We start from the raw sequence: 14,751 nt of genomic DNA, 5'->3' as shown, positions 1-14,751 counted from the left end.
CTCTCAAAATAAACAAAAAAAAAGAAAAGATATTCTGGTCCAGGTCCCCTCATTGTCAGATACTCAATAGGAATCCCCAAGGATGACACAGCCAAGACTCCGGACTTTTGTTTTCAACATCAGCAGCATGTGCCATTTTCTACATGTATGTGTGTGTGTACGATTTTGTTATGGTTTAATAGCTGTAACAAAATTTGGACAGAAATGGGTGTTCACTCCGTGACAGTGAGTTTGTAGCAAGAAGTGGATGTTGTGCCAGGCATACTGCACTTGCCCCTGCTGTCTTTGCCAGTCGGCCAAGCCCCTGCTCAGGTACGTGACAAGAGGCGGAGGCCTGGCTGCTGGGATGGGCAGTTCCTGTTTCCCCGCACCATACGCTGTGGCCCCACTGGTGCTTTCTAGGAGGTGGCAGCGGCGGACAGCCAGGTCGACCTCCCACTGAACAGTTTTAGGGGCACACAGGACCCAGAGGACTTCTGTACCTTCCCGTAACATGCGTACAACCAGGGGTCCTTACACAGTACCTCCCTTGTGGTGTTTGTACTCAGGGTTCCATGGGAAACGTTATAAATTTGTGTTAAAATTTGACGCTCTCTGTTGCCATCAGTCATTTCTTCACCACCTGCCTTTCCTTTTGTGAAGGTCCATCTTTTCCCTCCATCTAGCAGGCCATACCCTAACACTCGGAGTATGCATATACGGGAATGTTTGACGAGTTACAGGAAAGTTTGAGGCTTTCCTATAAAATTGGACTGGGATTCAAGCGTCACCATAAACTTGGCTTGGACCCAGTGGTCTAGAAGTAACAGTTGCTTACATTTAGAGATTATTTCCTTCACAGCAGATGTGGTTCTAGAGGCTTCATGTGCTAACACATTTAATCTAATCCCTTTTACAAATGTGGAAGTTGAAGAAGAGATCAAATAAGGAATGTACCCAAAGTCACATCAAGTAAATGGTAAAGCAATGAGTCAGATCCAGCAAGTTTGACCCCAGACTGAATTCATGAAGCACTGTGCCAGTTTTTCAAATGGAGTCCCCTTCGTGGGTGGTAGAACCTGGCTCGGTTAACCATTTTAGAATAAGAGAAAGTAGTGTGTATCACAGGTAAGTACTGTGTCATAAAACTTTTGGATTATACACACAAGCATATATTCTAGGCCACCGTGTAAAATTAGCGAGTAGGTCATGATCAAAAAGGCTTACACAATGCTGTACTGACTCTCACAAGCTGACTCGGCCTAGAGCCAGGCTGGCGAGCCAGGATCTGAACCTCAGCTCTCAATTGTGTGAGCTTGGGCAAGTTACCAATCTATAGTTCAATGTCCTCGTCTATAAAATGTGGACTTAACATGTGCAAAGTGTTTGCCACAGTGCCTGGCCCATAGTTAAGCCATAAGCTTTCTCTAACTATATAGCCATCGCTCACATGTACGTCACGCTTTGGTACCTTCTCCTACTTTATTTTCCCATAAGCTGTACAGCTGCCCCCTGAACATGGGTTTGAACTATAATGGTTCACTTATACATGATTCTTTTTGATAAAGACAGTACAGTACTGTAAATGTATTTTCTGCTTTTTTTTTCCTCAAGCTTTACTGTAATACAGTATATAACACATATAATGTGCCAAACATGTTAATTGCCTGTTACCAGTAAGGCTTCTAGTCAGCAGTAGGCCATTAAGTTCTGGGGGAGCCAAAAGTTATACCCAGACTTTCGACTCCACAGGGGTGGCACCCCAACCCCTGGGTGGTTCCAGTCAAATGTGATAGGGTGGAGGCTTTTTAAAGTTACCCTTAATTCAAATCAAGCAACTCTGATTTCTAAGGCAAAGAGGTTAATGGGATTATCTTGAGTTCAGGGTTACAGATGAGTACGGATCAATAAAACACTTTGTGAGGGGGAGGGAGGGCGCAGAGAGAATAAAAATTAGACCTCAAAAGTACAGAGAAGAGATGGCTTTTTAAAGATCTTACAGACTTAACAGCTGAGACCATGCCCTCTTCTCCAGGTAAGTGAACACAAAACGAAAAGAAGTGTCTAGCAACAGGCTCTTGACTACTGGAGCTGGAGGGGGGAGGGGGAAACTGTTCCCCTTGCTTCAGCTTTGCTGCCTTTGTGCCTACTCCTGACACCTGAGGACCAAGGACCACTTCTGTTTAGAGCCTGCCAGAGGCTTCTCACTGCCTCGAACATAAAATCCAAACCTGCAGCCATGACCTGTTAACCTCATCTAGTCCCCTGGTCTCCTCACCTACTGGAGTCCCACCGGACTTTGTGCTCCTGAAACATAGTGACCTTAGTCCCACCCTAGACCTTGTTTCTTGCAACTGCTTGTCCCTGGAGCACTCTCCCCTTGAGACCCTCACACAGATGGTTTCTCCTACTTGTTCAGGTGCCTCCCACCCAAAAGATCAATACCCACCTGTACCCACCTACTGATCTGTAGCACATCACCCAACATCATTTCCTTCGGGACACTTAGTAAATCTCATGTAATCAATTTGTGTCTGTCTTCCCTTCCTAAAGTCTTTTAAGTTCCTTAAGAACCGGATCGTCTCGGGATGCCTAGGTGGCTCAGTCGGTTAAGCATCTGGCTCTTGGTTTCGGTTCGGGTCATGATCTCATGGTTTTGTGAGTTCAAGCCCCACATCGGGTTCTGTGCTGGCAGTGCAGACTCTGCTTGGGATTCTCTGTCTCCCTCTCTCTCTGCCCCTCCCCCACTCCTGCTCTCTCTATAAATAAAAAACCTTGAACATGAAAAAAAAAATCATCTTATCGGTCTTGTTCAGCAATGTATTGCCTACACTCCAGTGGTTAAAAACCTAAATTAAAAATATGAACAGTTATGTTTCTGGGCAAATCATTAAGCCATTCTATACTGCAGATTTTTATCTGTGGACAGAAGAAAATTCTGTCCTATCAGAACTGTGATGCTACAGAAAGTTGGAAGGTATTTCGAAACACATTTTAGAAAAAGCGGAATATCCTATTTCACCAGTATCTCCCATTCCTCCAGTCGTAAGAATTCCTAGTTAGACATGTATCTCAGGTCCACAAATGGCCACTAACACTGCCCAGCCCACAAGCGATAATATAAACACAAGAAATGGACCACATAAACCTCTCACCTCTGTATGTCGGGCAAGAAAACACCAGCAGTAGAGAAATGGCAAGAGTTTTCATGTTAACTGTCAACATACATAGGACTACAACATTCACTAGGAGGAGGGCGGTATCGCTCTGCAGTTAAGTGCAGGGCCAGGCCTAATGTCACTACTCATCAACGTGTGACCCTAAGGCAAAGTTACTTCATCTCCTTGAGCCTGAATTTCCTCACTGAGAAGTGGAGCTAATGTCTGTCTATACCATGGGTAGGTACCCCAGAGGATCCAGTGACGGGGCCTGTAACCAGTTAGGACAGCAGTTGGGAGCATAGGAAATAATCCATAGAGGGTGGCTGTCGTTATCAGAAACATCCATAACTCAGTTCCTCACTGTTGACCAAAACACTTTAATTTACAACTTTCAGGTACGATATGAAGTCCTCAATCGCTTGAAACTTTTCGCCTGACTCCTGCAGGGAAACAAAAGTAGAAAGCTTTAAGTACTTTTATTTTCAATAAGTCAAATCCATAACTTTTATTCAATTATTCAAGCATTCACTGAGCACCAATCATGAGAGTAGTCTTATAGAGTACCTTCTCAAAGGGTTTACAGTCTCATCTTTAAAATAAAGTGTTAATGACTGTGTGAGAATACTGGGAAATCTGTAAGAAGAGGAGGTTTGTGCTGGCAGTCACGTTACCAAAGGGAAGGAGGGTCCTGCTAACAGGGACCCCTGATTTACGCACGGTAAATCCAGAGACACAAAACAAGCTGTGAGACAGTTTAACCACCTGCCCTTGGGGGACATTTTTTTCCTCTCCCTCTCCTCCCCACATACCCTAAAACTGCTGTAATTTTCATGTCAATAAGTTACTTTTTTTCCTTAAAAAAATTTTTTTTAATGTTTATTTTTCAGAGCAAGACAGACAGGGTGCAAGCAGGGGAGGGGCAGAGAGAGGGAGACACAGAATCTGAAGCAGGTTGCAGGCTCTCAGCTGTTAGCACAGAGCCCGACGCAAGGCTCAAACTCACATGAGATCATGACCTGAGCCAAAGCCGGGCACTTAACCAACTGACCCACCCAGGTGCCCCTCAATAAGCTACTTCTAATTAAAATTATAATAGCAATACTAATAGTATGATGGAATGGGAACATTTTTCATTTAATGCTTCCTAGCATTTAAAATAATTCCTGAAAATAAATAAAACAATTTCCAAGGCCTTTTGAGTGCTGGCAATTATTAATGCAATGATTGATTTAAAAAACATGTTACATGAGAATGTCTTAACCCCTGAAGGTTCTAGGAGTAGAACCTTCCTTTCAAACTAAGAAAAACTCTGATTCCTAATTTGGAAAAATGAAAGGACCATAACCTTTTACTGTTTGGGATTAATCTCCACACAATTCCATATCGTAACACTTCTCATAAGCTGGAACTTTCTATACTTAAACACTCAGAGTAGGTATTTCTGCAACTACAAACATAACTGCAAGCTCCGTACCTGCCTTATCCACCACTATAATCCCCCTGTGGAGTTGATACTTTAGAAAAGTCTTTGATCAATAAATAGATAGGGGCGCCTGGGTGACTCAGGCAGTTAAGCGTTCAACTCATGTTCGGCTCAGGTCATGATCTCACATTCATGAGACGGAACCCTACAATGGGCTCCGTGCTGAGGGCAGAGCCTGCTTGGGATTCTCTCTCCCGCTCTCTGCCTCTCCTGCACTCTCTCTCAAACACTAAAAAAAAAAAAAAAAAAAAAAAAAAAAAAAGATGGCTAAATGGGACCCTAAATCATAACATGACTCAGGAAAAGAGAATTTTTGAAAACAAATATTGAAAAGGAAGAGGAGACAGCAAATATGAAAATACTAAAGGCAGAAGTCAGACACAATACAGTTAATTGCCCATCATGATTTTAGAAAGACCATCATAAAGTCAAAACATTTTTATCGACACAAGGCAAACAAGTTTCCAAAGGAATGTGGGGCATACCCACTTGTAAAGAGCTCAATCGACACTTTCAGTCTTCGTCATCAGGGAGGATACCTAGTTCTTCATCTGTCCACTGGGAAGGATCTGGATATGGAAAGTGACCCTGGGGACAACCGTTCAAAAAAAGGTAAAGAATCTACATATATTCCATACAGCAAATTAAATTCAAAAGAAAAAAAATTTAAGGCCGTCCTATACACAGACCCTGACATGCCACAGGAACAAATTCTACTACTTTACTATTTGCTCATCCGACTGTTCTTCAACCTGTTCAATATGAGCTGTGGCCTGAACTTCAAAGCCTACCCATTTTGGAGCCAGCAGCCCGAGCCAGCATTTCAGTATGCATCCATGATGGTAGGGGAAGGTACCCCACATCTCGACAATGCATTAAAGCCCTGGTAAAATATAACGTCTCAAAGTGTTCTGTCAATCCTGGCGGGAGATCTGGAAGCCTCAGGTGGGCTCATTCATCTTCAGTCCCGACTCAGGGCATTTCTGGTGGCATCATCGTCTCAGGCCAAGCAGCCACATATAGGCCTGACGGCGGACCTACAGTGAGCTAGGGGTGTCCACGTGCTGCCAATTCAGACACCAAACAACTCCCTACAGGGGGACAAGAGCACAGAGTTCTAAGGGAAATGGGACATGAATCAACCTGATGCATCAAAGATTTGTGTATGAAGATTTTTTTCCTATCTAGATCAACGAGCACAGATTTCAACGGCGGAAAGGTTTAATTTCCTAGAGAACAGAGTCCTGCAAAGGTGATAAAAACTCAGGTGAGGCTAGTAACATGTTAGAATGTTACCAGCAGCTAACTTCTCAAGACAAATTAGCCCACATCTCTCCCACCCTGATCTGGCTGCCCTGGGCCCCTGCACAGACTAGATGACATTGAGCATTTAAAGCAACTGAAGTCTGAAACTTAACCCACCAAGGAACCCCTGGTTCAGAAGGTAAAAGAATTAGTTTCTAGTCTTCCTTCCGAATATGACAACCTAACAGAAACCGCAAGAGATGGATTACCAACCTGTACACCTGTGGGTAGAAAAGGTCAGAGATCATGTATTTCATTTGTTAATAGGATTCTGCATGTCCCCAAGGACAACGTGGTAAAGGGATATATCCAGACAGCAAAACGGTCTACAGACAGGAAATGAAAAAGCTAAGCTATTGATACATTAGTAAATAACAATCTAATTAATTATAATACTCTATTAATATATTAGAATTATTGTCCTGCACTTACCAGCACAGCATCCGAGTCATGCCAAAAACGCCAGAGAATCCAGAACCACATGGTCCCACTGAAGAACTCGGCCTGGATCACCTGGGACTTGGTCAGCTGGGGAAACTGCCTATACCGAGGCTCGATATGCACCCCGCCACCGGCACTATGACACAAAACAAAATGTTACGCTGCTTGGTGCCTCTTCAAAGTACGAAATCATCCAAAATTTTAAAGTTAAATCTAGAAACTGAATCTAACATTTGTTTTTTTTTGTTTTTTTTTAAGTTTTATTTATTTTGCAGAGAGAGAGAAAGCACACAAGCAGGGACAAGCAGACAGACAGAGAGAGACGCAGAATCCAAAGCAGGCTCCAGGCTCCGAGCTGTCAGCACAGAGCCCGAAGCGGAGCCTGACCCCACGAACCGTGAGATCATTACCTGAGCCGAAGCCAGACGCTTAACCGACTGAGCCACCCAGGTGCCCCTAAATCTAACATTTCTCATCTCCTCCATGAAACACAGGATGACAGACCTCCACAGTCCCTTGAAACTCATTTTTCATAAGCCTGCTTTTAAACTTGTTTGGCAGCAAAAAACTGGCCTGCACTGATGAGATTATTATTTTTCTTTAGTGAATATTCATGTACTTTATAGCAGAAATATGAACGTGTTGATAATGGGATACTGGCCTCAAGTTTTAGTCCAGGGACGTGAACCTGCAGCAGTACGTCACTTAGGTGATCCAGAAAAACAAATGGGCAAATTAATTTTGTTCTGTTTAGCCATCTATTTCAAAGGCAAATTATGTCCTCTGCTCCATTACAGTCTTTATTAAAAGACCACTATATGGGAATGACGACTCAGCAAATCCTTTTTTTTTTTTCTTCTCAGTTTATTTATTTTTTTTAGTAATCTTGACACCCAATGTGAGGCCGGAACTCATGACCCTAAAAAAAATTTTTAATACATAAAAGCAAATGTTTACTTTAAAAAAATAAATAATAAGCTAATACTTCTGAACAAAGCAAAGAGCCTCAAAACAGTAAGTCCAAACAACTTTTTCTGGTTTTTGTTTTCATTTCAATATTGATAAACTGGGGGACACAATCCCTAAGGGCTGCAGTCTTTTTATTCAGTTAGATTTTAATTATTATAGGTGGACTCTAACGTAATATAATTTGTACTGAATGGTGTTATTGTCAAGATCTATTTAGCAGCTATACATATTCTATGATACAGAAGTTTAAAGAGAATTTCTATATAAAATTTACAGTGTTCACAAATTTCATTTCAGGGAAGACTCAGCTTGTAAAACAATGTTCTCTTCTGTGCAGCACAGAAATGAATAACTGTACCAAAGCTGCACTAACATTTCTTCAAACTGTGCTGTAGATTTGAGAACATCACTAGATCTATGGTTCCTTATACATTCTTACCCACCACCCTTATTATCCTCTCCTACTCTTTTAACACTTTTTTAATGTTCATTTATGTTTTTGAAAGGGAGGGAAGGGGCAGAGAGAGTGACACAGAAGCTGAAGCAGGCTCCAGGCTGTCAGCAAAGAACCCAACTGGGAGCTTCAAATTCACAAACCGTGAGATCATGACCTGAGCTGAAGTCGGACGCTTAACCGACTGAGCCACCCAGGCGCCCCTATCCTCTCCCTTTAATTGTTAAAGGTTATTAATATTCATCATTTATTGTTTACCATGTGCCAAACACCAAAGTAAGCATTTTATATGCATTATCATTTATGTTCATAACCCTACAGACAGAGCCTATGGTTACTAATATTCACAAATGAAAACACTGGGGGATTATTTGGTGGCAAAGCCCAAGCTCTTAAATACTGCCTACGAACAACATTAATAATTTTCTCATTTTATGAATCAAAGACACAGTTCTTAATTAGAATTCCCATCAGCATGATACCACACTGAAGAGATAAAGTTTCATTTGTATGTAAATATTTACCCAGTATATTACACATCTATTTGGAAGGCTCTACATAAAATATTAATGGATGGCGTAAGAGGTGATTCCTATTTTTGCATATGTATTTAAATTTTTATTAACTTTTTTTTTAAGTTTATTTTATTTATTTTAGAGAAAGCGAGAGCATGAGCAGGGTAGGGGCAGAGGGAGAGAGAGAATCCCAAGTGGATAGCGTGGGGTTCTATCTCCCATAACGTGATCATGACCTGAACTGAAACCTAGGGTCTGATGCTTAACTGGCTGACCACTCAGGCACCCCTTAAGTTTTGGTTTAAATTCCAGTTAGTTAACATACAGAATAATATTAGTTTCAGACGTATAATATAGAAATTCAACACTTCCATGCAACACCCAGTGCTCACCACAAGTGCCCTCCTCAATCCCCATCACCTAGGTCACCCATCCCCCCACCCACCTCCTGTCTGGTAACCATCAGTTTGTTCTCTAGGGTTAAGAGTCTGTTTCTTGGTTGCCTCTCTCTTTTTCCCTGCCTTCGCTCATTTGTTTTTCTTAAATTCCACATATAAATGAAATAATATGGTCTTTTTCTATGACTGAATTCACTTAGCATTACACTCTGGATTCACCCACGTTGTGGCAAATGGCAAGATTTCATTTTTTTTATGGCTGAGTAATATAGATTTTTTTGTTTGTTTGTTTTTAAATAGTGACCACATATTACTTTTAAAAGGCACCCTCAAGGGGCGCCTGGGTGGCTCAGTCGGTTGGGCGGCTGACTTCGGCTCAGGGCATGATCTCACAGTTTGTGGGTTTGAGCCCCACGTCAGGCTCTGTGTTGACAGCTCGGAGCCTGGAGTCTGCCTCGGATTCTGTGTCTCCCCCATCTCTCTGTTCCTCCCCTGCTTGTTCTCTGTCTCCAAAAAATAAATAAACGTTAAAAAAAATAAATAAATAAAAGGCTCTCTCAAGCATCATTGCTTTATGACCTGAAGAATATATCACACTGTTTCTGTAATGCCATCATGTGCCAATTTTATTTAACAGTATTTATTCAGGACCTATCTATGCATATAAATACTTCATTTTAGAAACAAACTATGGGGATGAGAATTCAATATATTGTAACAACAGGCTTCCTCTTTGATACGTTTTAGATACAAGGGCCCATCAGTTGAATTCATTAAAATAATATTTGAGAATTACAGTTCAAACTCACTACCAGGAACTCTCCACATTTCATTATTGCCACAGTGACCTGTTGTTTTAACTATGACTTGAAATAAGTGGGTCGTTGGGGCGCCTGGCTGGCTCAGTTGGTAGAGCACACAGCTCTGGATCTCAGGGTCGTGAATTTGAGTCCCACACTGGATGGAGAGAGCATTAAAAAAAAAAAAAAAGAGGGGCACATGGGTGGTTCAGGTCATGATCCCACGGTTCATGGATTTGAGCCCCATGTCCGGCTTTGTGCTGACAGCTTGCTCAGAGCCTGGAACCTACTTCGGATTCTGTCTCCCTCTCTCTCTGCCTTTCCCCTGCTCACGTTCTCTCTCCTTCAAAATAAACAAACATTAATTTTTTTTTTTTTTTTTTTTTTTTTTTTTTTTTTTTTTTTTAAGACAGGCACCTATGTAGCTCAGTGGGTTAAGCATGCAACTCCTGACTTCAGCTCAGGTCACGAACTCACGGTTAGTTGAGATCGAGCCCCTCATCGGGTTCTGCCCTGACAGTGCAGAGTCGGCTTGGGATTCTCTCTCCCTCTCTACCCCTCCCTTGCTCATGCTCTCTCTCTCAAAATAAGTAAATAAACAGTAAAAAGAAAGAAACAAACTTCCAAGGCCAAATAGCTAGACTGTGGCAGAGGTGAGATTTGAATTGAGGCAGTTTGAGGCCACAATCCTGCTTTTAATCACTACCTACCCTGCCTCTTGGAAAAATGTAGATGATGATCTAAGGGGCCTGGAACATCACCTGTAAAAATCAGGCGTTCTACTTTCTGTCCTGCTCGTACTGAATCTCTGCACTACCAATTCATTTTTGGCAGATGTGCCCTCCCTTGGCATCCCAGCACTATGATCTCCAGTTGAATTTTTGGGCTACCTCACGGGTGACTCCTCTATTGCTCATTCTCTTAATTCTGGTGTTGTGAGAACACCTAACAAGTTAGGGTTGGTGAACCCTAACACGAACTATGGGATTCGGAGATAATGTGTCAATCGATTCTGCCAAAGGGAACATTCTCATAGGGAATGTTGATAATGGAGGAGCCTATGCATGAGAACAGGGGCCTTATGGGAAATCTCTGTACCTACCACTCAATTCTGCTGTGAACCCAAAACAGTTCTAAAAAATAAGATTTCTTTTTTTTTTTTATTCCTGTATCGCCCAAGCATCCACTTTTGGCTCTCCTCTCACCCTTCGGCACTCTCCCTGGGTGATCGCCTCCACAACCTTAAGAGAATTTCATCCTCCACCCTGAAGCCAGAGTAACTATTCAGAATGAAATTAAAATCTGGTTATGTGACATCTAATTAAAACCTGGGATCGCTATCGCCTCCGTTAGAAATCGTCCAGCCGGGCATGCGGACATTCCCTCCCTACGTCCCAAGGTCTCCCGAGGCACTTCGGACACTCCTTGCCTCGCACTTGACGCTTCAAAACACACCGTACAGGTTGTTTCCTCTGCCAGAACGCCCTCGCCTCCCCCAACTCCTGCTCTCGCTTCCAGATCAGCTCCAGCTTGCCTCCACGTTCAACTGAATTTCCCAAAGGCAGGCTCCCCTGGGGCAGGAGCGGCCTCCCGCACAGTGGAAAACCTGCCAAGCAAACAGTGCCCCGGCGCCCACTGCCCCCCGGCTCTCCCTGGCCCCCACGTCACGGACCGGGACTCCAAGTCCCAGCATGCCTCGGGGCGGAGATCGCTGGAGAGACCCGGTCCGTCCAGGTGCCCCGCGTCAAGGTGAGGGCGTCCCGAAGACGGGCGCTTCCCGTTAGAAGCAGGCGGGGCCCCTCTCCCAGCCAACACTCACTGACGGACTCCAGTGCCTCCAGCCGCCCCGGAGCCGCGGCCTTTGAACAAGTGGTTTCCAACCCGAAAGAAAGGCGCCAACCGCTTCAGAGTCGACATGCCAGCCCGCGTCCGGATCGCCGTTCCCAGGCCGCACCGCCTCTTACGTCACTTCCCCCCGCGCCCCGCCCCGTTACGTCATGACGTCGCCCCGCCCGTCTCCCAGAAGGTGGCGTTTGCCGGGGGAGAGGCTTTAGGAGTCTCCCGGGTTCAGGCTCAGCTTTAGGAGACCCTCTTTGCGCGCTTGTGCTGGGAAACCAACACTGAGTCTGCTCACTCGCTCCTCCGACTGCTCATCTACACGGTGTTTTCCCACCTCCATCCGCTCCTCTGCCTGTTCTTCCCTAGTTAACTGCCTTCTGGACCCCCCTTAAGGCTGCTAGACCCTTTCTGAAGCAGAGGACCTGCCCAAAGCAAGTCCTTTGTGCTCTCCTCTCCTGCAAGAGGCTCACAACAGTTTTCTTTAAAGTCTTCGTTTTTTTATTGTTCTGCCACTTGATTACCAACCAGCAGCCAGTGGTGCGCAAATACCAGTACATGGACTGGTGGCATCAGAATCACCTAAGGAGCCCGATCCCAGATACTCTTCAGTCTGGAGCAAGACCAAGGAATCTGCATGTTAGCATGCCCTCCACTTTATGCAGTGCTCTAATTCCCTGATCCTGAGCCAAGCCCTAGATTCTTGACTTTTGTCTCCTAATATTGCCTTCTATTAAATCCTGGATGGACTCTAAGCTCCTCTAGACACCCACACCACCATCTCCCCTCAACCCTCCCAGAAATTCTTAGGGTCTTTACTTACCTGTTATGGTCTTCCTAAAAAGTTGCAAGTTTGATTAACTGATTTATTTTTTTAAGTTTATTTATTTGAGAGAGAGTGTGCTCACATGTGAGTGGGGGCGGGGAAGAGAGGGAGAGACAGAATCCCTAGCAAGCTCCACGCTGTCAGGGCAGGGCCCAGCTGGGGCTTGATCTCTCCAACCTGAGATCGTGACCTGAGCCAAAGTGAAGAGTCGATTGCTTAACCGACTGAGCCACCCAGGCACCCCCCACAAGGTTAACTTACAGACTTAGCCTGCCAGCCTCACACCTTGGAGATTTCTATTTGAAATGCATCGTTTGCTAAGCCCTGAAGACTTCACTCTCAGAGTCACAAGCATGAAGAAGAGGATACTTACGGAGAGAAATGCAGACCTAAATTTAGGGATTTCAGTGCACTGAATATAACTGACATCCTTCCTGTGCCAAGATCTGGGTCTCCATGTGCCCTGTAACAGGAAACCTGTCTCCCTGGAGTTACACTCACATAAAGCTTGGGATTACTGAGTTGCCTTGTGACCTTCTGAGCAGCCTATTAATTTAACCCCTGGCCCTGTAGAACTCTCTCCCCTGTTGTCCTGCCCTCCCAACTTGTAAGCTGGTTTATAGAGGAGAGAATCCACTATTTTCTGGATGAAAGTTGACTTTCCAGTTGATACACAAGAGCATGGCTTCCTCTGAGCCACTTACCCTTTCTAGTGACATGTATGACCACTAAGATATGAAGTTCATGAACTGGGAAGACAGAGCTTTCCATTCTTCCTTGGGAGCTCACTGCCCAAGCTACACAACTTCCCTGATCCCAGCAAAGAATGAATTTGTGATTGCAAGGCCAAGGGGCGGGGCGGGGGGGGGGGGGGGGGGAGGTGGAGCACAGCTTAAACAAAAAAGCGCCAAAAGATCTGGAGTTCAAATAGAGTTAATAGGGTCAAATCGAGTTAATAGCTCTATTAGCTCTATTAAAGTCGAGTCACTTTACTTCTCTGAGTATCAGTGGCCCCATCTGAGTGCGAGTCTTCTAGAGTACCTAGCCCACCACATGTACTCAGGAAATGTTTATTCTTTGTTATTCTTTCCTTTCCTCCTAGCAAAAGCTATCCAGGGGAATTAAAATTCATCCACTCTTCCCATCTTTTTTGCTGAATTACTAAACAAGAAGTTTTAACTTCAATGCTTGCTTGTAATATTAAATAATTATAATAATGCTTGTAATAAAAATATTGTTTTATAGACCATTTGTAGGACCCTTAGCTTTAATGCCTTGCATTACAAATTCTGATTTTACTATAAAGTTTATGGTCCCAATCAGTAAAATATTTTGACTATGTAGCAGTGATGCCTATTTGCTTTCTAGACACGCTTTAAGAATTCCAAAGGGGCTGGGCGCCTGGGTGGCTCTGTCAGTTAGGGACAGACCCTAACTGACCTAACATACAGCATCTAACCCCAAATCAAGAACCTATTCCTTGGCTGGGAATAGAAAACAAAGCAAGGAAGCAAGGAAGGGAGAGAAAAAACAAAACAAACTTTTGTTCACACAACTTCATGTATCATTTCATTTCCTACGTTTAAAGGCTTGATCTCCCTTTCCCTAGAAGTCTTAGAAAGAAGAAAGGAACCCATCTGTCCAGCGGTTTTAGTAACACAGAAATGAACCTTATTCTTTCTACTTTAGAAGGGATTGTGTTGTGGTCGCTCTTCAGGGGACAGCCACCATGCTGCCCCTTTATCCACCTACACCCAAGGAAGTAGCCTTTTCTCGGTAAGAAGACGACTTTAAAAATCAGATTTAGCATTTTTTAAGATGCTGAATTTAAAAATCAGCCAATTACCTACATTAAAGCACATCTGTTGCCCATTTTTCTCCCCTGAGACAGCCTGTGTTCATTTTCGGCTGCTGCTATAATGGCTCCTGAGGAACTGAGGCCCTCAGTCCAACAGCCCACGAGGAACTGAAGTGTGCCAACAGCCACGTGAATGAGCCTGGCATCGCACCCACCCCTGTGGAGCCTCAAGATGCCCGCAGCCTGGGCAAAACCCTGAGCAGGGGACCCGGCTAGACTACACCCAGATTTCTGACCTGCAGACACTGTGAGGTACTAAGTTTTGTTGTTCTTCAGCCACTAAGTTTGGGGTAGTTTGTATGCGATGTTAGAGAACTAACACATGCCACCAATAGTTTGATTAAATCCATCGGCTTTAAGGCAAAGCTCAGTACTGCTGAGACAGGCTCAGGGCGGCACCCACCCTGCACTTGGACCCTCTCTCACCTCACAGCGTAGGTGTACGTGCACTTGACACAAGGGCTCTGTGCTGGCTGGAGTGCCCATGAGGAAGCTGAACAGTGCCACTACCCACCCCAGCTATCTGGAGCCACCCCAACCCCTCACTGCCTGACTAGAGTGCCCTCCCCTCAAGACTTGATAAGTAAAGGGGTGCCTGGGCGGCTCAGTTGGTTAAGTGTCCAACTTTTTATTTGGGCTAAGGTCATGATCTCACAGTTCGTGGGTTCGAGCCCCGCGAGGGGCTCTGTGCTGACAGCATGGAGCCTGCTTGGGAATCTCTCTCTC

The 14,751-nt window shown here is 44.3% G+C and overlaps 1 protein-coding gene across 2 annotated transcripts; it reads right to left on the bottom strand.

Annotated features, from left to right (window-relative positions):
- Positions 1-3,497: 3,497 nt before the first annotated feature.
- On the bottom strand, positions 3,498-11,483 carry NDUFB2 (NADH:ubiquinone oxidoreductase subunit B2). Of its 2 annotated transcripts, none has more exons than XM_006929423.5 (4): positions 11,325-11,483; positions 6,361-6,505; positions 5,109-5,211; positions 3,498-3,580 (listed from the first exon to the last, which is right to left on the bottom strand). In XM_006929423.5, the coding sequence occupies exons 1-3, from the start codon at positions 11,420-11,422 to the stop codon at positions 5,137-5,139; spliced, it is 318 nt and encodes a 105-aa protein (XP_006929485.4). In that variant the 5' UTR covers positions 11,423-11,483; the 3' UTR covers positions 3,498-3,580; positions 5,109-5,136. The 2 variants fall into 2 exon arrangements, with proteins under 2 accessions (XP_006929485.4, XP_003983159.4); XM_003983110.6 differs by having other exon boundaries at positions 5,113-5,211.
- Positions 11,484-14,751: the final 3,268 nt, after the last annotated feature.

The sequence above is a fragment of the Felis catus genome, chromosome A2 (genome assembly GCF_018350175.1).
Source record: "Felis catus isolate Fca126 chromosome A2, F.catus_Fca126_mat1.0, whole genome shotgun sequence".
NCBI lineage: Eukaryota > Metazoa > Chordata > Mammalia > Carnivora > Felidae > Felis > Felis catus.
This window is presented reverse-complemented; position numbering and strand designations above follow the sequence as displayed.